We start from the raw sequence: 23,943 nt of genomic DNA, 5'->3' as shown, positions 1-23,943 counted from the left end.
TTTGACCAGCATCACAAATGTTGAGCCCAAAACTGAGCCAGCCTGCGTCTCTCCTGTTCAGACGCCTACGCCTGTCAATGATTTATCGAAAACAGAACACACTAAAAGCTCGTTCCGCATTCACAGAATGAGGAGAATGGGGTCGGCCTCCAGGAAAGGAAGAGTGTTTTGCAATGCATGTGGCAAAACTTTCTATGACAAAGGTACTCTTAAAATCCACTACAATGCCGTTCACCTGAAAATCAAGCACCGGTGCACTATTGAGGGCTGCAACATGGTCTTCAGCTCTCTCAGAAGCCGCAATCGCCACAGTGCTAACCCCAATCCCCGCCTCCACATGCCTATGCTAAGGAATAACCGCGACAAAGATCTAATCCGTGCTACATCAGGTGCCGCCACTCCAGTCATAGCAAGTACAAAATCCAACCTAACTTTAACAAGCCCTGGGCGTCCACCGATGGGGTTTACCACTCCCCCGCTAGATCCTGTACTACAGAACCCTCTTCCCAGTCAGCTGGTGTTCCCGGCTTTAAAGACTGTCCAACCTGTTCCTCCTTTTTACAGAAATTTACTTACTCCTGGAGAGATGGTGAGTCCTCCAACCTCACTCCCTACCAGTCCAATAATACCAGCAGTGAGTGGCATGGAGCAGCATCCCCCTCCTCCTTCTGAGTCATCAGTACCTTCAGTGCTGATGCCCACTCCAGAGCCTAATGCTGACCTTGCCCCCAAGAAGAAGCCAAGGAAGTCAAGCATGCCAGTTAAAATTGAAAAGGAAGTTATCGATACTGCCGATGAGTTTGATGATGAAGACGAAGAAGTGAATGACAGCAGCACGATGGTAAATGACATTGGTCATGACAATCACTGCCACTCTCAGGAGGAAATGAGCCCAGGCCTGTCTGTGAAAGACTTTTCCAAAAGTGACAGAAGCAGATGCATTTCCAGACCAGACATAAGAAGGGCAGACAGCATGACATCAGAAGACCAGGAGCATGAGAGAGACTATGAAAATGAGTCGGAGTCGTCAGAGCCCAAATTATGTGAGGAATCCATGGAAGGCGATGATCGCCTCCACGAACCTGGTGAAAAATCTATGATGCACGGTGACAGACCAGATGAAAACCACAATGACTCTTCCAACCAGGATGTCATTAAGGTGAAGGAAGAGTATACAGACCCTACATATGATATGTTCTACATGAGCCAATATGGACTGTACAATGGAGGCAGTGCCAGTATGGCTGCCCTTCATGAAAGTTTCGCTTCTACATTCAACTACAGCAGCCCTCAGAAGTTCTCCCCAGAAGGTGAAATGTGCTCCAGCCCAGACCCCAAGATCTGCTATGTGTGCAAGAAAAGTTTCAAGAGTTCCTACAGTGTGAAGCTTCACTACAGAAATGTTCATTTAAAAGAGATGCATGTCTGCACAGTGGCTGGCTGTAACGCTGCGTTCCCATCACGGAGAAGCAGAGACAGGTCAGTAAATATTAATTGATTTTCTACATTATTAAATGTGTTGAATTATGTAAGAATAGGCAGTTTAGGATATATGAAGAAATAGAGAGATGCACAGTAACGACAAGTGACAGTCGTGTTCCCATGACATTGAGAGAGTTTTATCATTTTAGATTTTCATAGTTGCTTGGCATTCAGAATAGTATATATTGTGCCATCCTCTTAAGTGACTGGCTAGATAATAAATGTCATTATTTTTTCTCTGTGCCTGTGAACATGTGTATTGTACTTCTGTTTATAAGCTGCAGCTTTTTTTACATTTATTTTCTTCTCCCTGCAAATTTTAAAACAAGAAAATCTTATATTAAATATATAGTAAATTATATACAATACAAGTATCTCCATGCTTGCATATCAAACCATAGAACTAGGAAGGAGGGGAAGGGGTGGATGGGCGGTTGGATGAATGGATGGAGAGAGAGGAGAGGACGACTGGAATAAAAGAATGATTTCCATCCCCATGGGGTCATATAAAAGCAAAGAGGAAGCATTAGAAGACTATTGTTTCTTCTCTTCAATTTTTAGAACTACCCGCTATGTTGTAGCAAGAACAAGTAAATATTAAGAAAATAGTTGCCTCTTTCTTTAGTAGAACTTATACACCTCTCTATCCACTACGGTCATTTAGTCTACTTTATCTTCTTTTCTGCATGTGAGCAACTCCCTTCCCCACTGATGGAATTATGCACACTCAGAGAGGAGAGGCTAGACCCCTACATATTTTTAAGATCAACTAGGGTATATTCTGCTGGCCCTTCAGATGACATCATGCCCCAGCTATGCTGCATCAATACTGAAACAGTTGGGCTTAAACAGAAGCAGCTGGTCCTTAAACTCTTAGGTTTGGTTTTTTTTTTTTTATACTCTATCCTTTTTGATTCCTGAGGAAAATGTAATATAAATGGAATTTGTCAAGGTGGTAGGATAACACAGTTTCTTCATACTTGTGGATAAAAGCTCTTGCATGTGATGATGATCATATTGTCACATAACAAGATCTCTATGGTTCATGGAGTGATGGTGAGATTGGGTCGTCTCTTTTCCTTTACTTGTGTTTCATATTTTTTCATTATGTTGTAAAAATTCAGCAGACACAGGAAGGAAATTAAACTTAGCTAAACATTTCACACACAGCTCCTCTTTTTTTTTTTTTTCATTGAAATTGATGTGGTTTGAAAGTGAATATATCATGTCGTATAAAATGAAAGCAAGTTAGTGTTGAGGATACTGAGGAGCCAAAATTCACTATTTTGATGGAGAATCCTGTCCCCAAATGTCTCATGTCTTCTGTTACCATTTGTGAAATCCACTAAACAGAAAAATAGAAACATATACATAAGAATAAAAGTTCAAAATGGATATGAAGGACAATCTAGAAAATTTGCATTTCAGTAGGGTGAAATCACTTGATATGAAGCGGGTAAAACTAAATTAAGTCTCCCTTCTTGGGGTATTCGGATAACTTTTGAGACTTGAGTTTGACAAGGGAAGTATGTGAGTCAGTGGCATAATCTATGCTGAGTTTAGATGTGTGCAACCCCTTTCAGTTCCTGAAATTGCACAGGTTTTTTTAGTCAAGAATTTGGCTTGGTTTTCTCAAGTGAATATGAAAAGTCAGTCATGTACTAAGCAAAACAGCTTTGCATTCAGCCTGTGAAGTAAGAAGTGGCTAGCTTTAGGATTTGATATGTATTAAATTTCAGCATTTTTTTTGATCATGCTGATAATAAAGTTAGCATAGTAAAGATATATATGTTCTGAGAAAGAGATGACTGTGATGACATACATAAAATATTTCTGAGACAAGAACATTAAAAAAAGGGCACATTTTGAAAATATTTCATGAACTATGTAGGATACTCCTATTAAGCTTATTGAAAGCAAGCCATAAAATAAAAATCTGATTCAGGAACTTAAAATGCAGGCTGCATATTTAAAGATAAATTTATTATTTACATATCATTTTGAGTTGTGTAAGGCACAAGACCATCTTTTTATATCACTCCACTAGTAACATTCAGAATATTTTTCAGTTATGTGTTGCACTTGGGACAAAAGAAATTCATAAGCATATTATATCCATTAATTGCAAAGATTTAAGAGTGGTTATACACGTCAAAAAATTCAAATGTGTGGTACAGTTTGTGTGCCCATTCAGGCTTGATGATTTTGTAAGGTCATTAACACTCCTGGTTTGCAACAGTTGTCTGGAAATGCCTTGAAAGAACCAAATAATGCTCTCATGGTTCTTGATAATTCTTTCAGATACTTGAGTCTTCAAAACTTCCCTGGGATATCCATCCTTATGCAGCAGTGCAATGTCTAGGAATGTGCAGAAATGAAAGCATAAGTACAGCATATAAAAGAAAGTGGATAAAAGATTTACGTAAACATTTTAAACATTATTTTCTAATACTTTCTCAAAAAAGGTATTTTTTTAAAATAAAGTTAGGAAGTAAAAGTTAAATTAATATATTCTCTTTTTTTTTTCAAACTGTTTAATTGCCCTACAGATTTTTCCATTCAATTTGTTTTTATTTTTTGCTGATATTCCTTTTGAATGTATACATTTATTTTAGAGAGAGTCATTATCTAAGTATACAATTTCTAGTTCTTCAGATTATGGAGAGCACCTCAAAGATAACTGGGTAACTAAATTAATAGCATGGCAAAGTGAGAACTTCTCCCAGCCACTTAAATCAATTTAACTTAAAAGCTCAGAAGCATTTTGCTATTAATTGCTGTACAAGAAATAAGAAATAGCTATTTAAAGCACACAATAGTAGTTCCTGGACAATATTTGTCATGTATTGGTGTTCCATTTTGGACACATGATAAAAAGTCCGTGTGATTTGCTTGTGTTGTGAGTCATATAATCTCTGACTAGCTAGAGAAGCTTAGAATTTCTTTGCTTTGAAAATTAAAATGAAATAATTTTTTCAGTACTATCCTCATAATGAAATTGGCGTTCTAGCTATCCCATAGCTTATAAAGTCTTGTGAAGTTATTATCTTTATTTTTAGTCACTTTGTTAATCATTTTACTAGCATTGTATTAATAATATTAATCCTATTATAACTAGTTAGAGGCCTAAACCTCGTAACTCTAGTTATGTTCTAAAAGAAAATACAAGCTTATGTGGAGACAAATAACATTGGCTGATCCTTTTTGTTTCCTTTAGAGGCATCTGATATGGCTTAAGACCTTTTCCAATGCAATTCTAGTTAATCAAAGGTTTGACTATATCCCCCCTGTCCTGTACATACTCCAAATCATTGACAGTGGGTGTAGCTATTGTAAAATGGGCTTTGCAAGGGTGGGGTTGTAGTACAAACGGCTGGTTCCTAGAGGCAGCAGGTCATGTCAGGAGCAAACACAGTGCTACTTTGACTGAAGGAGGGTTTTTTATCCATGTCACAGCTGCAACCCTCCGTTGTGGAATGCATCCTGTAGCAATTCGTGTTAAGCGTTGACTAAATCCAGCTTCACCATTCCTACATCATTTGTGCCAAGGTCAACTCTTGTATAAATATCTGTCTGCCAGAAAGGTTGGAATATCTTCTGAGATCTTTGACTAAGCACTGCTATTCCTTGTAAATTAGGGTCAAGATAACCAGAAGATTCAGGAGTCCCACCTCACATGTGTTTTTTCAACACAGGGCAGAGGAAAGCAAAGCAGAGTCCCGACCCTTACTGCCAATGACCCAGTAATTCTGTTTTCCCTTCTAAAAATTAGACAGTATTGCTTTTGAATAGTCAAGCTCCACTGACCCTAGACTATTTAAAAAGGGCCTTTTTTCATCACCTTGAGCTACAGGTAACATCACTCGTCAAATCAACCTTATACCTACCTATATCTTTGTTCCTTTCCCCGAACAGAGAAGTCTTTCTGTCTTTCTTTTCCTGGAAGCATACACTTGTGAAAACCACTTTTTCTTCTGTTCTTCACCAGCCACTCCCTGAGTTAGCTGCTCATCCATTTCTGTTTCTGTATTTACTTCAGATGTCCTTTCTTCTAAAGGCAAGATGTTCAGCCTACATCTTGTTGCAAAAAGGCAATGGAGAGTAAATAGGAAAAGGGACCATATTAAAAATTACGTCAGTGGTCACAAGCAATGTCATAAGCCACCTTTTGAACAGAAAGACATCTTTTCCAAATAATTTTTTAGATGGAAAAGAGAGAGAAGGGAAGAAGATAAGTTCCTGTGAGAACTGCGCACTTGAATGGAAAGAATTGTCCTTGTAAAGTGAATTCTCTCTGGACTCAGAGGAGGTCTGTCCTGTGAGTGAGGAGAAAGGGCCTGTGGCCCCAGTGGTTAAATTCCCCTGGGATCTGCTTCCCAGCCTCATCTGCGAGTCCTGCCCCAGCAGATACTGACTTTGCCTTACAAAGAGGTAGGTGTGGTTGGTCCTTGAAGCCAGCACTGAGGTACAGATGCTCACGGAGTGATCCTGAGCTGTGGATGAGACATGCAGATGGGAGGAGGGAATAGTTATTCCTCTCCAAAAAGGACAGCAATGCCAAAGTTTCATCTAAGAGTCTGTGTTGCAGAGCACATGCAGAGGTGACAGACTGGAAGATGAAGTCTAGAGCAGTTGGCTTCATTTCTGGTTCTCATCTTTAAGAACCAAGAATTTTGTGGTCAAAAAACTGGTGAAACAGGAGGCGTGTGGACCTTCTGCCTTCAGTAAGTCTTGTTGAGAAGCTATTGTCAGATCTTAAGGAGAAATACAGCCACTCTGTCAGCCTCAGTTCATGCTAAATCCCCATTTCACCTCAGTACTGGCACTATTAAAATCTGTGTTTCTTAAGCTAGGACACAGCATTAGTAACAATATATTACCACGTTTTCCTTTCTCTCAATATATGCAAAATAAATTAATTCTCAGTGTACCTGTTCAGAGGAACAAAGCAAGAACTTTTCACTTTGTCTTTCTGCTACTAAAGTAGGACTATTAATTGCTTAGGTTTGTCTTAAATTTTCTCACAAAGTGAGCATGTGTGTGTGTGTGTGTTCCACAAGATGGGAAAGGTGATTGAGCCCCATGAATAAATTTAAAAACAAAATAATATCTGCTCAGGGTGACTTATAAATAAATATGAGGCAACTATTGGTGCCAAGTGTGATCATGCCACTTGATTGCTAGTTAAATCAGTCCAGATTTAAACATGTAAACTCCTCGATTTGTATGGAGCAAGACATCTGTAGGTGGTTTATTAAAACCTGCTGATGTCTCCAGAACTAAATTTGTGCGGATATAGGCCCCTGGGTAGCTCTATTGAAAAAGCAGAGACATACTTTTTGTCTGGTTACCTGACTTCCAGCCCTGTACAGGTGTGCTTGAATAAATTAACATCAGCTACCTATGATGAGCCACTGCATACATTATCAAGGGAGGTGAAGATGTGAGAAAGCTGCTACCTGCCTCCTGTTATCACCTCCTTGACACAACAGCACCCATTTTTTCATCATCCTACTATGCTTGGAATCTTCTACAGATAACTTTTTAGAGCATTATTTTCTATAAATGCACTCAATTCTAGGAACAGATAGCTCCAAGAAATAAGATATTTCACACCTGTCTATGATAACTATTACTGTATTAGCTGTCATATACAACTTGAATTTCCTCCAATAAGAATAAGGAAGTCAGGTTTTAAGACATTAGGTGTTTGATGACCCATTTGTCAGGATACAAAAGGGCTATTTTATACGGTTTTTTTAAATATAAACATATTTACACCTATACTACTGTTTCTGGACATGACGCAGTTCATGAAGAGACTAGCTGCATATCCAATACAATTGTATGAACCATTAGGTTTTCTCTTGCACAGTCACTAAGATGTTGTCATTGCTAATGTTCACATAATTCTTCCTTACCCAAGAGAACCTGGATCATAAAGAAACATTTTGTGCCACCCCTAACACAGAGCTAACCTCTTCCATGAGTAGTCATGTTGAACAGAGACTGCCTGTCATATTGCATACTCACCAATGTGAACAAGAGAAGCAGAATTAAAACTAGAATTAAAACTAGAATGCATAGGACTAATTTCTTCATAAGATTTTTTTTTTATTATTTAAAGGAAAAGAAATAAACTAAAACAAGCCCTAAAGAGGCTACTTACATGAGTAAAGATTGCAGGATCAGCTCTGGCGAGGAGGGAGGTCTTTTACAACTACACATACCCATTTGTTTTGGGTTTCAGTTGGAGGTGGTGGTTGTTTTATAAAATGATCTGCTGCCTTCATTGTCTTGTTCTCTTTTAGTACACAAAATGGTATCACTTTGAGAGTGAGAGTAGAGTTTCCTGTACAGTGCAAGAAGTCTTATTTTTGTGTGAACTTGCAAAATAAGTCACGGACTTTTTAGTGACCTGAAAAGTTTATTTAAATAAACTGCTACACCAGGATTAAGATAGGTGGTAAACATAAGTAAAGTATTGAAAATACTAGCCAAAAGGAAAACATGCATTGAGCAACATTTTCCCCTGGTATGTGTGTGACAAATAGTGTAAATATTTAATTTGTTTTGTCCAAGTTCCCTGCACAGGTTCTGTGTGTTTTATGTTTGGTGAAAGAGATTATTTGGGAACACAGGACTGGGAGGATGAATGCTTATTCATAATATCCTGGAAACAGGTTCCTAGGAAATAACTGGAAGATCCAAAACTCTTCTCCAGAGGGTGGGAGAAAATTGAGTATTTTCCACTTACCTGAGTAAAGCTGTTCCCCATATACAGAGACATCCCATCTTCCCTAGAGTCTTTTGGAAGTGGGGTAAACAAAACATGTACCTAAGTTAGTTCCTGCAGAGAAAGGCTCTAGCTGTTCTTTTAAACTTAACAGTGGAAGACTATAAGATTTCTGTTACAGTGGAGGAAGTTGTACTTTACAGGTACAAGATAGCACCAGGGCACTACTCCCAAAAGCCTGGATGCGTAAAAATGGAACAAGACACTGCAACCCAAGAGATGTAGTTCTCTCAGGTGGAGGAGCCTGGGGAGAAATAATGGAAGGGGGAGGGAGACACATCTGTGGCAGGAATAGCTGTGTGTTTACTGCCCTTTGGAGTTACAGCTCTCGATGAAGGAGAGGGACACTAAGTAGGCAGGTCACTGCCATCATATGTACATACATGATACATTCGTCAGCTGTGCTTGTCTGTCTGAAAAGAGAAACTGTCACCTGAAGAGGCAAACTTTACATCAGATCTCATGGCCTAACCAAAGATTACTTGTAGATGAGGCCATTTTCTTCTCCCCTTAATGATGATGATATTCCTCCCCATAGATATGAGCAATTTCATTCATTAGAACATGAACTGAGTGAACATGTGCTGGGGCATATCCGAATTAAAGTTAAGTTCACCTGAAAGTAAGAAAACTGGTGAGGCAAGTCCTAGAAATGACCTAGAAAAAAAATAACCTAGAAGGGGAAAAAATTACCAGGTGTAGATGACTCCAAAATGCTACAAATCTGCTTTGAAGGATAGTGTGCCAGTCCTGTGAGTATATCTAGACAGAGGTAGACCTTGTCCACAGTTGGCCTCATCCCAAAGACACAGTCATTCCTAGGGTTTGTGAGGTCATGGGGTATTTTTTGAAGTAGAATTATGTAGCAGGCGATTAGTATAGTAAAACAAAGCTCATTTGGGTTCCTATTCCATGGCTTTTTGACAAGACAGGTCTTGGCTAGTGGACCCAGATAGATTGGTTAAGAATTACAGGGAGCCTTTTGCTGTAGCCACCAATGTCTGAGGCACTGGCCTCAAGGCGGGTTTGCAACAAACAGGCGAGACGGGAGTGTTTTGCACTGGAATATGTCTTAGTAAAAAGATGTTACTCAAAAATATTTGGCAATTTATGGACCCTGGGAAAAAGAAAACCCAAACCCCAACCTCTCTAAATCTGGGACACCTTTTCATGGTTATACAAGTTGCTAGTGGTTAGGAAACATGACAGGGAGTGATAGCAAATTTGTAAAGTAGAGCCTATAATTGCAGGAGTATTCTGTGCCATTAGAAACAGTTAAAGGGAAAGATAACCAGACTGCTGACTACTAATCTAAGGGTGATCCTGAAGGAGGATATGCAGAGTTATCCATGAGAGTTAAATACTCTACAGTGTCAAGGAGAGACTGTGTACCATGTAAGCACTGCAAGTGCATTGCAAGACACTGCAGTACCCCTTTTCACTACCTCTTAATCCTGACCTGGGGTACTCACAGTCTTCTGTCCTTTGCCTCTCTTCAGGAAAGATGGCCGGCTGTGCCACACATCATGTACCAGTATTTGTGATATTGTGCTGTAGGTACTACAGTAGAAACCACTCATTCACGTCCAGCAGGTACACATAAAACATTCGGAATGGCACTAGAGATGATACCTCGGATGGTCTGTCGGGACCTGATGTAACACAGGAGTATCTCAGGTGCAATACCACTTATGGCTCTTCACATGTTGACCTTTTAATGGCAAACACTGGATATTTCCTGACAGAAGTTTTGAGTCCACCACTACTAAAGAAAATCTAAGGCTTTTAGTAGTGCGTCCTACTTCCCAGCAACATCTTTTAAATGAGCAGTTTGCCTTGTTCTAAGCAAGTTTTTCTTTTTTTTTTTTTTTTAATTAAGAGCTCATTTCGCATTTAAGCTTGCCCTAAAAAGCATTACTTAAAAAGATCTGTCTAAGAAATAATTTAACATTTTTGCCATAAGGCACCTGCAAGCTTCATATAAATGGACCTGGAAGAGAAATGAAAGAGTTTTAGATTTGCCAAAAATGTACACTGTCATAAAAAAAAAAAGGATTGCAGGACTTTGTTGGCATTGTGTATAAATGTGAAGTGGTTTGTTCTGTATGGGGGAGAGCGGGGGGAGAGAAAGAAAGGATGGAATTGTAATAAGATATTTTTTGCTGTCACTTTGTTTTTGCGTTTTTTTGGAAGAGAAGGGAGAAAAAAAAGCCCTAAGCTGTATGTCCGTGTCAAACTATATGAGTCTGAAACATAAGCTGTAAATTATAAGTTTTATAAGTTGTTATTTCCAATGTTACTGATTTTGATTCTAGTGCTTTACAAACTTTATTGCTTATTTTATTAACTAGGGAAACGTGTTGCCCGCTTACAGTTCAATACATTTTTCCCTTTCTCTCCCTCTTCTTCCCTCTCTCTCCCTCCCTCTCTCCTTTTCTTTGTTATGCCAAAATAAAAAAGCAATTACACTTCAGCCACTTACAACTGAAAATACAAATGGGACATAGTTAATTTTGCTGCCCATAAATCTTACATTGTACTTTTGTGTTTAACACACAAAATGTGGAAATAAAAATAGCCCAAACATATATATGTGTGTGTGTCTGTGGATGCACGTACTGAAAAAAAGACCTATATATAGCTCCGTTGGTAGATAAAGATCTAAAAATACAATGGATAGAAAGAGAACTTGGATTCCCACTCAGAAAAGGTAAATGAACCCTTGTTTCAAGAAGAAGATGCATGCAGATGATATATATATGCAAGATTGAGAATCAAGATTTCATAAGGGGAGGAGGCAGGCCCTGGCAGGAAGGATAACAGATCCTCACTGGACGTCTCTCTGGTCTGATAGCTAGATAGGGGAGCAACACTAATTCTGCAGCCTTTTTAGTCTGTTCTGTCACAGAAGGGGCACTGCTGGGTCAGTCAGCTCACTAGTAATTGTGTTTTACAGACTTCTAAAGCAATTGGCTCAGTCAGTCCCAATTCAATAAAAGTGGAAAGCGAGAGTGAGAGCACTTTTGTTCTATTTTTTACTTGAAATTATTTCATTCAGCAGTCTGTCTTTTTTATTACCAGGATTTGACATTAGCACTCCAAGCTATATTAGCATCCATTTCAGCAGTTCAGTAATGGTATTAAAAAAACACTTAACTTCAACGGTGAATGGTTGTATGACAGTACCATAAAAATCCACATTAAAAAAAAACTTATGTATTTGTCCCTGCAAATTATTTTTCACTTGTTTAACCACTTCAAAACTACACTCTCTTGACTGGTGTTTGCAAGAGCTCTAGCAGCAGGGAAGGCTTGTAAAGGAGCTGAGAAGCCACTGCAGTAACAATGGCATAAAGGGAAAAATGAAGACGTTTAAAGAAGAGGAAAAATATAATAGGAACACGCAAGTACACATACATCCACAAGAAAGACCTCTCATTTTGGGTAGGTGCCTGTCATTCATCAACTGAAGTAAGATTTTAAACTCAAATCACTCAAGGTAGAATCTTTGGCATGTTCCACATTTCTGGGATTTAATTTTGAACCCAGCACTCTCCAAGCTTGGGACGGCAGCCTAACTATCTTGGCACTGCAGCACACTCATAAATGACTGCATTAGGTTCTAAATTTTGATTAAACATTCTGTAATTAATCAATGGTAGACATGAAGCAGTTGGCAAGGTCCAGAGCTGCAAAATGTTTAAGACATAAAACATTACAAAGTAATTAGAATGTGCTCCTTCAAGAGAAGGATTGCCTTCAATAAAGAGGTAAATGATAGCATCATGTTTATTGTGGACGTAGGCAGCCAGTGCAATATGATAAACTGCAGGAGATACACATATCAGTAATCATCCACATTATTAGTGTCATTAATCATAATTCTAAAAATATGACAGCAGCAGCCAACTTTTTGACCAATTTTGCCTCTGCCTGTTGGCCGTTATAACTTCACTAATAGACTGCAGAGCTCCTGTGCGTGGCAGTTTGCATTGAGAATGGAAGGTTAATTATATTTGAGCTGCTGATTCCTTCTCTCCTCGGAAAAGACTGAGCACTTTGACAATCCCAGGAGCTCACTGCTGTTAAACCAGTAAAAGTACTTTATTGAAATTTTCTTTGTTGGTCAGGAATGAGTAGATGTTTCAAATGAGATATAAGCGCCAGGCTGGGACGACCGCTAATGTTTCTTCCAAAATAATCCTTGGACAGCAAGCTGAACTCATACTTCCCTTAGATATCTTTGCACAGTCTCTTGTGGATGGGTAAAAAGTTGAGAATTTAATAACCGCTGACAATAGTATGTATGGAAGAATCTTGGAGGATTGAAATTGCTGAGGAGTTGGGGCGTCAGTGAAGGGAGGTTATAGGATAATCAGCTATCAGTTGACCTGAAAGGGGTACTTATTTAGTGATGTAAAATTACTAATAGAGGAACCCTGTTGAAGTGCCACGTCGTACTTGGTTTTATAGTTCCTCTGGTATTATATAAATAAAGCCAGCATTTTTAGACAAACAAAGCAGTGGGAATGAGAATTACCATTGCTTTGTGACCAAAAGAAATGGTTTACATATTTGCTGTGGAACCTGAAATTGGACAAAACTATCCCTGGATCTGAGGTTTTATTATGAATTTGTGAATAATTTGAATTATTTCACAGTAAAAAGTCTGTGAACCTTCTAAGCAAATCATGAGATAATGTGCATCAGTATCTGGGAGAAAAGAATTGGTTTCAAAGCAAAATTAGGGGGACCTAGCTGTCCTGACTGAGTTTTATCTTTTTTGCATTTACTGAAACTTGAAACTCAGTAAAATTCATGAGTGGGATGCTGAACTGAAGGGACTGTTTGCATAAAATCTTGCAAAATTATCACATTTTACATGGCTGTTGTAACAGTAGAATAAAATGAAGGATGAAAACTTCTGATTACAATACTTGGATCATGTAATATTTAGATGATTTAGGTTTGAAAAGAAATGTTAATTCATGCAGCTTGGCAACAGATTCTACCTGAATATTGCCTCAGTACTTCTTAAGGGGAAATACGCTTTGTGTGAAGGACCAGCAAAATACTTCAACACACAGGAGATGAGGACCGAGTGCATGACTGCTGTGCAGAGCCTTGTGTGAATCGCCTGCGCGCAGATAAACTTTTCCAGAGAGCATGTGTAGATTGTCGAACCAGCTTATGGCAGTTGGACTGATTGTCAATGGTGCTGAGCAGCTGTAATTTCCATCAAAGGACTTTGTCATAAATGTGATGAGCTTCTTGTGCATGTAACATTGCTACACTGAGTTAGTTCACTTAGGAAATATTCCGTCAGATAAATCTTTTTATTCTAAACTTTCTCAACCAGTCCGGATATTAGACAAGAGTGCTGGCTATTTTGTAATGAGTCTGTTTTGCTTCCAGGCAGCTAGTAAAGTGAGAGGTTGAAGTGTTGCAACACAATTTTGATCGTTTCTGAGTAACTTTGGCAAGTACGCCCATGGTTGTGCTTTTTGTTTGTAATATCTTTTGATCTTTAATGGACAACAATAGTAATATATTAAGAGTGCGACATGACCTCGATGCTTCTGAGCACACACAGCTGTTGTGAAAGTGTAATTCTGTTCACACCGTAAGGACCGTCTCACTAAACACCTCAACAGGTATGTACTGAATTATTGGGCCTTTCAAGAATCCTGAACCTGTCAGATTTTACATTAAAAAATATTTGGTAGCAAACATTGCCATCAGATATCGGTTCCACATTTAACCTGAGTATTTGCTCACACAGTCGGCTGTCCTGCCTCCCCAAATGCCATCTCGGCATTAACATTTTTTATGCATTCCACGGCGATGACAAATTGTTTTCTGACTCTAACTGTGGATTAAGTATGCAAAAGGCATGTTTGCCACTGCCAACAAACCAATAATTCTCACTAACATCTTCAGAGTTACAACATTTATAAAGTTGCAAAGTGGAGTAAACAAACCATCTGTTTGGCTTTACCATATATGTCATGCTCTCTTATTAGCATATTACGATTCATTTAGTAAACAAATTTGGTGATTTCGTTCATGTCAAAGTTAGAGGGAGCTTGAAGATGATTAACATTCCTGGGACAGGCACATTAATACATTGCTTCCTCTGCAAAGTTAAATGGCTTCTCAGGAGAATCACCCCTTGTTGACAAGATGAGACTGTCAATTTTGTTTGCCTGCCACATTAGGGGCCGTAAGGGGATGGGAAGCTCTGAGAAAGAGGAGCAGTGTAGGCAGCATAATTCACTGCGAATTGAAAAAAGAAGTCTAATTCTGATAAATGGTCGACCCCAATACATCCTACCTGTTATTACAACAGACGTGCCGTATCTGTGCAGTAAATTAGTTAAACCCCTAAAGAGTTTGATGGGAGCTTATCTTCAAGTGAATAATTTGAGTGTAGAGGGAGCTGTCTTCGTGACCAGTGTGAGTGATTTGTTTCATATTGAAAGGGATTGAAATGACTGGGCTCCACATCTTTAATTTGCAAGAACTTGCTTGTCCTTTATTTCCTGCATTTAATAAGCACTGTTTTTTTACTTTTTTTAATAGGTGCTGAACTGTATTTTACCTTTTGGATATTCTTCCTATGAAAGGTTAATATTTTTCAGATTCTATGCAATTTAAAGCCTCAAGAACTGATGTTATTACCCAAACTGTTCGTATAGAAATGCCATGGTTTCATTGGGTAGTATAGTATTTTGTCTTCACTCATTGTTCTACAGTCTAGCCCCTATCCCTGTTTTTCCCCTTACATTTAGAGGCAAACTAAACATGATGAAATACATGGAAGTGCTAGCACACAGACTGAAACCTTGGCCCTGTTCAGATAAATGTGAATTTTATAATTTAGGTCAGATCAGGATTTCAAACCTTTATTATCTTTGCTTAGATTTATGGAATTTTTTTTGTTTTTAATTGAGGAAAAAAAGTATCAAAGACTGCTGAGAGAGTGGCAAAATTAGAACAGTAACTGAGAAAATAATTTCTTTAACAGTTTCTATTACTAATTATATTCCAGGAACTGTTTTATTGTTGATTCTCTTAAGTAAATGGGGGAAATGATTGCTGCTTCCTTCTTGAAGAAATATCAGAATTAAGGCCATGTCTTTTCTCATAAATATGTACACTGTTATATTTAGCCAGCGTCTTACTTTCTGGTTCTTTGATTTTAGCTGCATGAAACTCAGCACTTTCAGTCTGCAGAGATTCTGAGAAAGCATAAAATTCTGGGTTTACTTTCTGTTATGTTCACATATTCTGAGCCTTTCTATGAGTTTCAGGCTTAAATAAGCAGGAAAGGAACATGAAATTGAGGTAAGACCACAATACTTCGCCGTACTAGCAAATTGCATTAGTGATTAAAATAATGTGAAATTTTTAAACAAAACCATAAATCTTAATTGACAGCCTTTAAGGTGAAAAACAGAGAGCTTTGCTTTAACATTTCATTATAGGTAAAACCATAGGCTGAATACTGAGCTGAAGATAGGTATGGAAATAGTCTCATGGGAGGAATAATGAAAGTTTCATTGTTTATGATATTTTAAACCAGATTGACAGAGCTTAGTTTAAAACTAAGTATAGCAGGAGAATAGCTTGTATGGGGCCTGTACAACCTGAGCAGTTACTTCCATACCCACCTTTAATAAGAGGTTTGCCAATCTGTACGTAAACCACCAGACAAATGTGTCCTGGCCTTCGATTTTGTAATAGAACCTTCTTCAAATGGCTGAAGATTGTGTGATTTCAGGTTTCATAACCAAATATTAGCTTCTGTCTTCTTTAAAAAAAAAAAAAATCTACTATTACTTGGAAATAACAGAATTTAATAGAAAATAATTTAATGTTGACTTTTAATGCATTAAGTCTCCAAATACAATTTTATTGTATTACTTAATGCTGGGATCACTTATTGTATCTTAAAGCAAAGCTGCCCAAAGACTGATGGCCCCCTGCTATGACCTCCTGTCTGTGATTTCTTTGCAGCATTAGAATGATAGGGCTGGGTGGTATTACTTTGGCAAGTCATGTATTTGCCAGAAAATGCATTTTCAGAACACTTGAAGTATAAGAGATTGGGTTATTGTTTTATTTGGAAACATAGGAAGAAAGGATGTGGTGGGATACAACTGGAAATGTTGAAATTATCCATTTCAGAATTTTAATGAACAATACAGTGCGCTTCGAAGTTTGAGTGAGATTTTCACCAGGGAACTTTGTCGCTTACAGTCAGCCAAGGAGGAGCAAGGGGCCGATAGCTAAGACATTTAACTCGGACATCGGTTGGCTTGGCCTTTCTGTCTGACTGCATCAGCGACTGGAAAATGGGTTTCCTTAGTCACTGACTGACTGCCCTAACAATTACGCTGCTGTTTCATTCTCACTCTTTTTTTCTCTCACCCCCGTAATATTTAAGTGTAATCATATTTTTCTCTTGCTAAAAAATTAAGAAAAACAATGCTTTATGTTTCATTTTCAACAACCTGCCCTGCCCTGAACTGTGAATAACACATTCAACCCAATTTTTCATGCAGTTTGTTTTGTGCTCTGTATAATACTTGAATTTAAATAAACAGAGTACTCTTTATCATCCAAATTCCCTAACTCTGCTGTGCGCATCAGAGATGACGTTTGTCCTAGTGCAGATAGGACTGCAGCCATGGGTGCATCCAAAGTTGGCCTTGAGTCATGCATAGAATTCATGCCAATTTCTATGCCAGGACAAATTCTACTCTCTGATAAATTCCTTACTCACTTCAGAAAGAAATAAAAAGACTGACTAAATAAAAATAAACTAAAAAAAGGTGGCCATTACATTTTTCTTTCCAACAAATGGATAGTAAATTAACAAGATCAGATTCATTCACAAGTGTAGAAAGAAACTGCTGAAGAGAACCCAGTCTGGATTTATGAGCTGTGTAAATGGCATGTACGTTTAATTGACCATATTTCCTAGGCTTATAATCCCCTTTCTTCTGTTGATACATAGTGCATCTCTCACTAGAGGAGCTTGCTAGTAGTAGGTGGGGTGGAACTGAAAATGAATTCTAATTATGGAAGAATACTTCCATGAACTTCACAAGGGAAGGAAAATATTACCACGAGTGGGATCATTCAGAGAGCTGCTGTAGTTTCTGTAGCACTCGGCATTGCTCTGCTACCGAAACTCCTGTCTGGAAGAGCAGTGGTTAATTCGGAGGTGAGATAACCTTGCCACTTTGGCACAACCACAGATTTCCTGTGTATCATCATTATCATTATCATCCTTACAGCAGCATTGATCCATTCTTAAGATCATTGAATTCAGAAGGCTGAATTCACTCTGGTGAGGACTTTCCACATACTTTTGCCCACCGTATATCTAATTCATTAATAGTAACTTGAAAGAAGAATGTTAATTATGTGGAAAAATAAGGCATTCTGGGCCTCCTAAAATAAACCAGACTGCCAAAACTTCCTTGCCACAACAAGCTACATCTCAAAACGTCTTGGAAAAATACTCTCCTCGTTTTTGAGGATACATGACATGTAGTACAGAGCTGAACAGATGTTTGGACATTTTTTGGCACACATAGTATTTTAAATTCTCAGAACTAACCCTCTTCACCATCCCTTGTTGCTTAGGATAGGATAGATCTGGTAACTGGAGCTGAGTGAGATATGCCTTTAGTTAAGCTCTTCTGACCTCATATTTCTGCCTGGAAGACTTCATTCACCAGTTGTCTTTATGCAACATGTCTGTTGCCAGGATCAAATGTCATTTTGGTAGTTGATGCACAGATAAGCAGTCTAAGAAGTCCAGAGTCATTCAAAGGGTTTTATTAGGTCAAGTATTTTATGTTTTCTATACCTCTGCCATTCATTTAGGTTCTTCAAGCTTTTTTCCCTGCAGATACAGCAGCAAATGCAGTGCAAAGGACACCAGAGATGGCCTTAAATTAGCTAGCTCAGTTATGAGGAATAATGGAGCCATGGCAAGCTGAAGCTCAGCTGGTTTTGGCGTATCTTGCTTCGTGATTTTCCACCTGTTTGATGGCAGTGTTCATGCACTGGCATAAATCTCTCTGCCCAAGCTGTGCCTCAGCTTACTCAGGGAACATTGTTTACATGGACCTGGGAGCAGTATTCAGAGGAGGAAGGGGTAGCGGCATTGAAAATCACATCAGGGAACAGAACAGCTGAAGCAAGAAACTGCAGGTGCTGTGGGGAGAAGCAGATGAACAGATGGCAAGGTGGGTAGCATTGGCTGAGGGCTAGTAGAGGATTTGCTAGGATTTGGGAGTGACAAAGCAGGGGAGAAAGTTGGATTAGCATGGAACACTTCAATTTGGTATGGAGAAGGGGGTCTGGGAACTTCTGGAGCAATTTAAGATGGCTGAATGAGTACATTTTCCAAGAAAAAAAGCAAGGAAGATCAGCATTGGATGAGAGGAGCAAGGAAATAGTTAAGTTTACCAAGATAAAAGATAGTATGGGCTTGGCCAATATTTGTAATGCTACTTTTTTCTTCTCGTGTCTCTCTGACTGCTGTTTGCAGCTACTAGGTCAAAGTACATGTCGCCGCATACTCTTCTGCCTTTCCAGCTGAATGATAGTCTTCATAGCTTCATTTCTGCCCCTAAACTCAATCCTATTCTATTTGGCAATTGCCAGTGCTTGCCTTTTCCCAGAACATCTCTCTTTTTAAACTTCTTGGTCTGTACTGCTTCTCTTTCTGGTCTGCCTTTATCCGTACTCTTCTTTCTTAATTCCATTTTTTTGCTTATGGATCCATTATTTGTAGCCGTCCTTACATACATGGGCATATTCCTCCTACACAGAACTCCCTTCTCATCTTTTCCCAAAGAAACCTTGGGAATGCTGCTGTCGGCCCTGAGAAACACCTTCTTTATGCAGGGCACTGTTCAAGCAGCACCCTGCATGGGGTACTCAGTCTGCACCTCAGGGTGCAATGCTACATTTAGTTGTGTAGCAGGCGGGAAAGGGGTGCAGGGTCAGGCCCCGAGCACTCTAGACCGGTGTGTCTATGAAAACATACTTTTCCTTCCCTCCTATCCCTACGATCGTTCAGCTACTGGAAATGCGTGCTTCTAGTACTTTCAGTACACGATACTCTTAATTCTGACAAGGTTTTAGTCTCAGTGACTTTGGTTTTGTCGTAAGATTTCAAAACTTCAGTGTCCAAATAAATGAACTTTTCTCACAATTCGTTCCTCTCATCTCTACCAGAATGTTTTTGCATATGATATTTAGGGACAGTATTAAACACAAGTGAAATAGATTAAGAAATGAATGTAAAAGAATCAATTCTTTTGAACTGTGGTTGCATAATGGAAATCGACTGCTATGAATGAACCTATGTTCAGAAGTTATGAACAGCAGAGCTAATGCACTGCCATGAGTTCATCTTTATTATTGCATTACACCTGAATCAATTGATAAAGTAGCTTTTTTTAAGGCTAGGAATGGCACTTAATTGAATAAAAGTCAATGTAATTATATTAGGAGAATCCAACAGTACTGCTGACAGCGGAAAAGGGACACTACTGAGCAGAGTGCCAGAACTGGTCCGCACATTTCTGCACATCGTTTGTCTGACAGATATTATGGGCTGGTACATACTTTAACTAGATTACTGATTGCCACTGCTGTAAGTGAGAATTGAATAAGGGAGGCATCTCTTCTTATCAGAGCATCAGCAGGGTTTGCATCCTTACACTGGTCTTTCTCAGAATGGCCTCTGTCGGTCTGGGGCCCAGTGGCCCCTCTTTAATGTGGTAATTTATTCTTATCTCTTCATTCAGTGAATGCTGAAGTTATTTTCACTGCATGCCTGGCTGCTGTTTTTCTCAGCAGCAAACTGAGGAAATAGTAAGCGCAAATGCGTGGAAACAACAGTTACGGTTATCCTGACTAGTTTCTACACAGCAGCAAATTCCCGTACCAGGGGAGCGAGGAGGGGAGAGAGGGGGAGAAATCATAAGAAGTCAACACATGAGCACTTCATGAGTAGTTCGCAGTTAGCATTATGATGATAAGCACAAATGTGCTTTTATGGTCATGTAATAACACTGGTCAGTGTGGACAGGCCTTCACAGTAAGCGTTTCCTGCACTGCACTTAGCAACTTTACGTGGAGTTGCATGCCATCTGACACCAGGAAGGCAAGGGACTGTCAGGACTACTGTTTATCATTCATGTGTGTGCACACTGCATGCATCTGTTCAGAACTCATTTGTGGATGATAATGGGGATGCTGTGAATATGCTTTGATTAATTTGCTTTATGTTTTTCATATTGTGTGGTTGAGTCAGTATCCATCAGGACAACAGTATAAGTGAGATTACAGCTGACAAAAAACAGTTTCACAGTCAAGACTTCTTAAAAAGTCTGTATTTTATTGGTTTCAGATATTATTTTGTTTTGTCTTTTTTTTTTAAACCAGATATGTCTGGATTGGAATGTGAATTTGTTCTCTCTCTCTCTCTCTCTTCCCCATCCCCCTTTCTTTCTCTTTTCTCCTCTCTTCTCTCTCTCTCTCTCTCTCTCTTTTGTGATCTCAATTTAGCAAAAGATTAGAAAGCTGATCTTATCACAAGGTAAGCTCAGCCTTCCTAAGTGCAGTGTGGGGATATGCATAATTACACTTCTGCGCCTCAAAAAAGCAATGGTGCTATACTTGCTTGTGTGAAAGGAGTATTTCCCATGTGGGAGAAAAACAAGGAATACTCTCCACTTTTTTTTGCCCTTGCCCATACCTCTCAACTGTCTCTCATTAGGAGAGAAATTTTCCATTCTAGATGCCCCCCTTACTGGAATAATTGCATCCCAAGCAGACACAATTCAATTAAACTGCATTCAGTATCAGTTTTATGTCAGAGAACAGTTACCTGCATTTGCAGGTGAGTGGGACGGATCGCTTCTGTTGCTGTTTTCTTTATATATTCCCATAAGTTATGTGCAACAGAATTGCAATAGAAAATTACAGAAATTAACTCCACATCAATTGAATCTTCCTACATTTGCATTTTCCTTATTTATCTGCATTGTATTGCTGTACCATGTTTGGGACTTCAGCTGGTTGAGAGGTATGTTTCAAAGGGTTTCTTAAAACAAAAGCTTCCAATAATAGCAATATTGCTAATAGCTATTGTTCCCCTTCTCCTTTTTTTTTTACTGTAGGACCAGAATGTTTGTAAAATATTTGATCATTGTTATGTCTTCCCATGCCAGTTTTATACCTAGTGCTTTTTTGCAAATTAAAGTATTCCTATGTTAAAACTCTCTCTTTCTCTCTCTCTCTTCCCTTCCCCTCCTTCTTTCTTTTCCCTCCTACATTTGGGCTCTGATCTGCAATTTATAATGGGCAGACAGACTGGTGAGTCTGCATGTTGTAAATTGCGGGTTTGGGTCCTTAGCTTGCAAAGAATGTTACGCAGTAGAACTTCGCTAATTATTTTTTTACTGACTTGAAAATCCAGTCACCCTCCAAAGAAACTGAATAAATATTTGTCATTTCCTCAGCAATGGTGCACATTCTGAATACTGACCCCTAAAGTTTTCTAATATTGAAAACTTTATACTGATTTTTTATTATTAAGCACTTGGACAAAATGAGCATGTTCTGCGGTCAGAGGTCTTTGATGTCTGTCATGTTTGTTGGTTGCATTGTTACTTCAGAAAATGCAGTTTTTCAAGAGGGTTTCCTGACACTGCTGCAAATCAGTGAGGTTCTACTGCAATGGATGAATAAAGCCAATGTCAAAAGTGGAGAGTAGAATGCAGTATTTAAAATAATAGGATGTTTTACAGAGTTACTAACCCAAAGGCTTACATTGTTTGCAAATTTAGAGCTTTATTTCTTGAGAACAAAGGCCCAGATCCTGTAAAACACTTCAGAATATTTTAACTTGCAGCTCTTGGGATCTGGTCCAAAGACCACTGACGTCAGTGACAGCTTTTCCAGTGTCTCTTGAGCACCCACAGTGACTTCAGCACATACCTAAACCAAAGCCCATGCTTAAGTGTTTTGATTGATTTGGGGAAAAATTCTCATTGCCATTAATAGGTTTTTTTTACTGGAAATTACACTGTTTGGGTCAGTCAGTACTGCATCGGACACAGTACTGGGAAGAGTACAGGGAGGAGTGGCGGTGCCCTCCCAGAAGGATGGAACCAGTGGCTTTGGCCAAGATTTTCAGAAACTTACATGTAGATTTCAGAGACTTGTTCTCCTAAACCCTTCAAGTCTTCTCAATCTTGGTTTGGCCCGATTCTGAATCCCTTTATACCCGAATTAAATTATCAGAATCAGGACCTCTGACTCTGTATCATTCAGTTACCTTTATTTTTTTTCTCCTCCTATACTTCATTTACAGAGTTATGTGAGTACATATACATATAAAAAATATATTGATATGCATGTATGTATAAATATATAAGGATATGGATCTAGACATAGACGTAGATACAAACACAGACAGGTATTCCATATATTAATAATATTTTCTCTTGAAGCAAGGCTTTTAGGAGGGCCAGCAGGGATTCAGGAACCAAGAAGAGCATTTTGCATTTTCTGCTAATGCAATTTATTATTTTGAAAATATCAAATAAAAGGGCTGTAGCTGCTGCTGGGGGCTAATGTTGAGGAGCAGTAGCTGAAAAGAAATACAATACAGGGAGGGTTAATTTGCTTGTTTTATTTTGGTTTTATGTTGCAATTTGTTCACTTATAACAAGACTGAATTTTCCAAGAAACATGGGTAGGGGATATTTTTATGGTAAATTATTGATAAATCAGAATTTGGATTTGGTGCTTGATGACTGTACGTTTAATCAAAAATACTGTACATTTTTCCTTTTCTCCCTTCCCTCTTCCTTTCCCAGACACAGTGCTAACATAAACCTGCACCGTAAACTGTTGACCAAAGAACTGGATGACATGGGCCTGGACACCTCACAGCCTTCTCTTAGTAAGGACCTCCGTGATGAATTTTTGGTGAAGATATATGGCGCTCAGCATCAGATGGGGCTCGACATAAGGGAAGACACCTCCTCGCCTGCTGGTACTGAGGATTCCCATATGAATGGGTACAGCAGGGGCATGTCAGAAGACTATATGGTCTTAGACCTGAGCACCACCTCCAGCATCCAGTCCAGCAGCAGTATCCATTCCTCAAGAGAATCTGATGCAGGAAGCGATGAGGGCATTCTCCTGGACGACGTCGATGGGGCAAGTGACAGCGGGGAATCTGCCCACAAAGCAGATGCCCCTGCCTTAGCTGTAGGTATGGGCACCGATGTCCCAGGATCCCTCATGTTCAACAGTGTTTCGGTGAGCAACGGTGGGATAATGTGTAACATTTGCCACAAAATGTACAGCAACAAGGGAACCCTCAGAGTGCACTATAAAACAGTGCACTTGCGAGAGATGCACAAATGCAAAGTCCCTGGGTGCAACATGATGTTCTCCTCTGTCCGTAGCCGAAACCGGCACAGTCAGAACCCCAATCTGCATAAAAACATTCCCTTCACTTCAGTAGATTAGTTCAAGGATGGACACAGCATAATGCCAGCTCTCAGAGAGGGCCCACCACATCTGAACTGCCATATACAGTCTCCCTTTATATATAT

General features: G+C 39.0%; 1 protein-coding gene across 1 annotated transcript in view; it reads left to right on the top strand.

Moving 5' to 3' along the window:
* Positions 1-23,857, top strand: part of BNC2 (basonuclin 2) — a gene marked incomplete at its 5' end in the record, with an annotated part of 114,181 nt that extends 90,324 nt beyond the window's left edge. Inside the window, 2 exon segments of the mRNA XM_009586440.1 lie at positions 2-1,479; positions 23,197-23,857. Of these exon segments, the coding sequence (XP_009584735.1) occupies positions 2-1,479; positions 23,197-23,857 (2,139 nt within the window).
* Positions 23,858-23,943: the final 86 nt, after the last annotated feature.

Source organism: Fulmarus glacialis, unplaced genomic scaffold (assembly GCF_000690835.1).
Source record: "Fulmarus glacialis isolate BGI_N327 unplaced genomic scaffold, ASM69083v1 scaffold4441, whole genome shotgun sequence".
Taxonomy (NCBI): Eukaryota; Metazoa; Chordata; class Aves; order Procellariiformes; family Procellariidae; genus Fulmarus; species Fulmarus glacialis.
The sequence above is the reverse complement of the archived record's forward strand: the minus strand, read 5'-3'. Positions and strand labels throughout refer to the sequence as shown.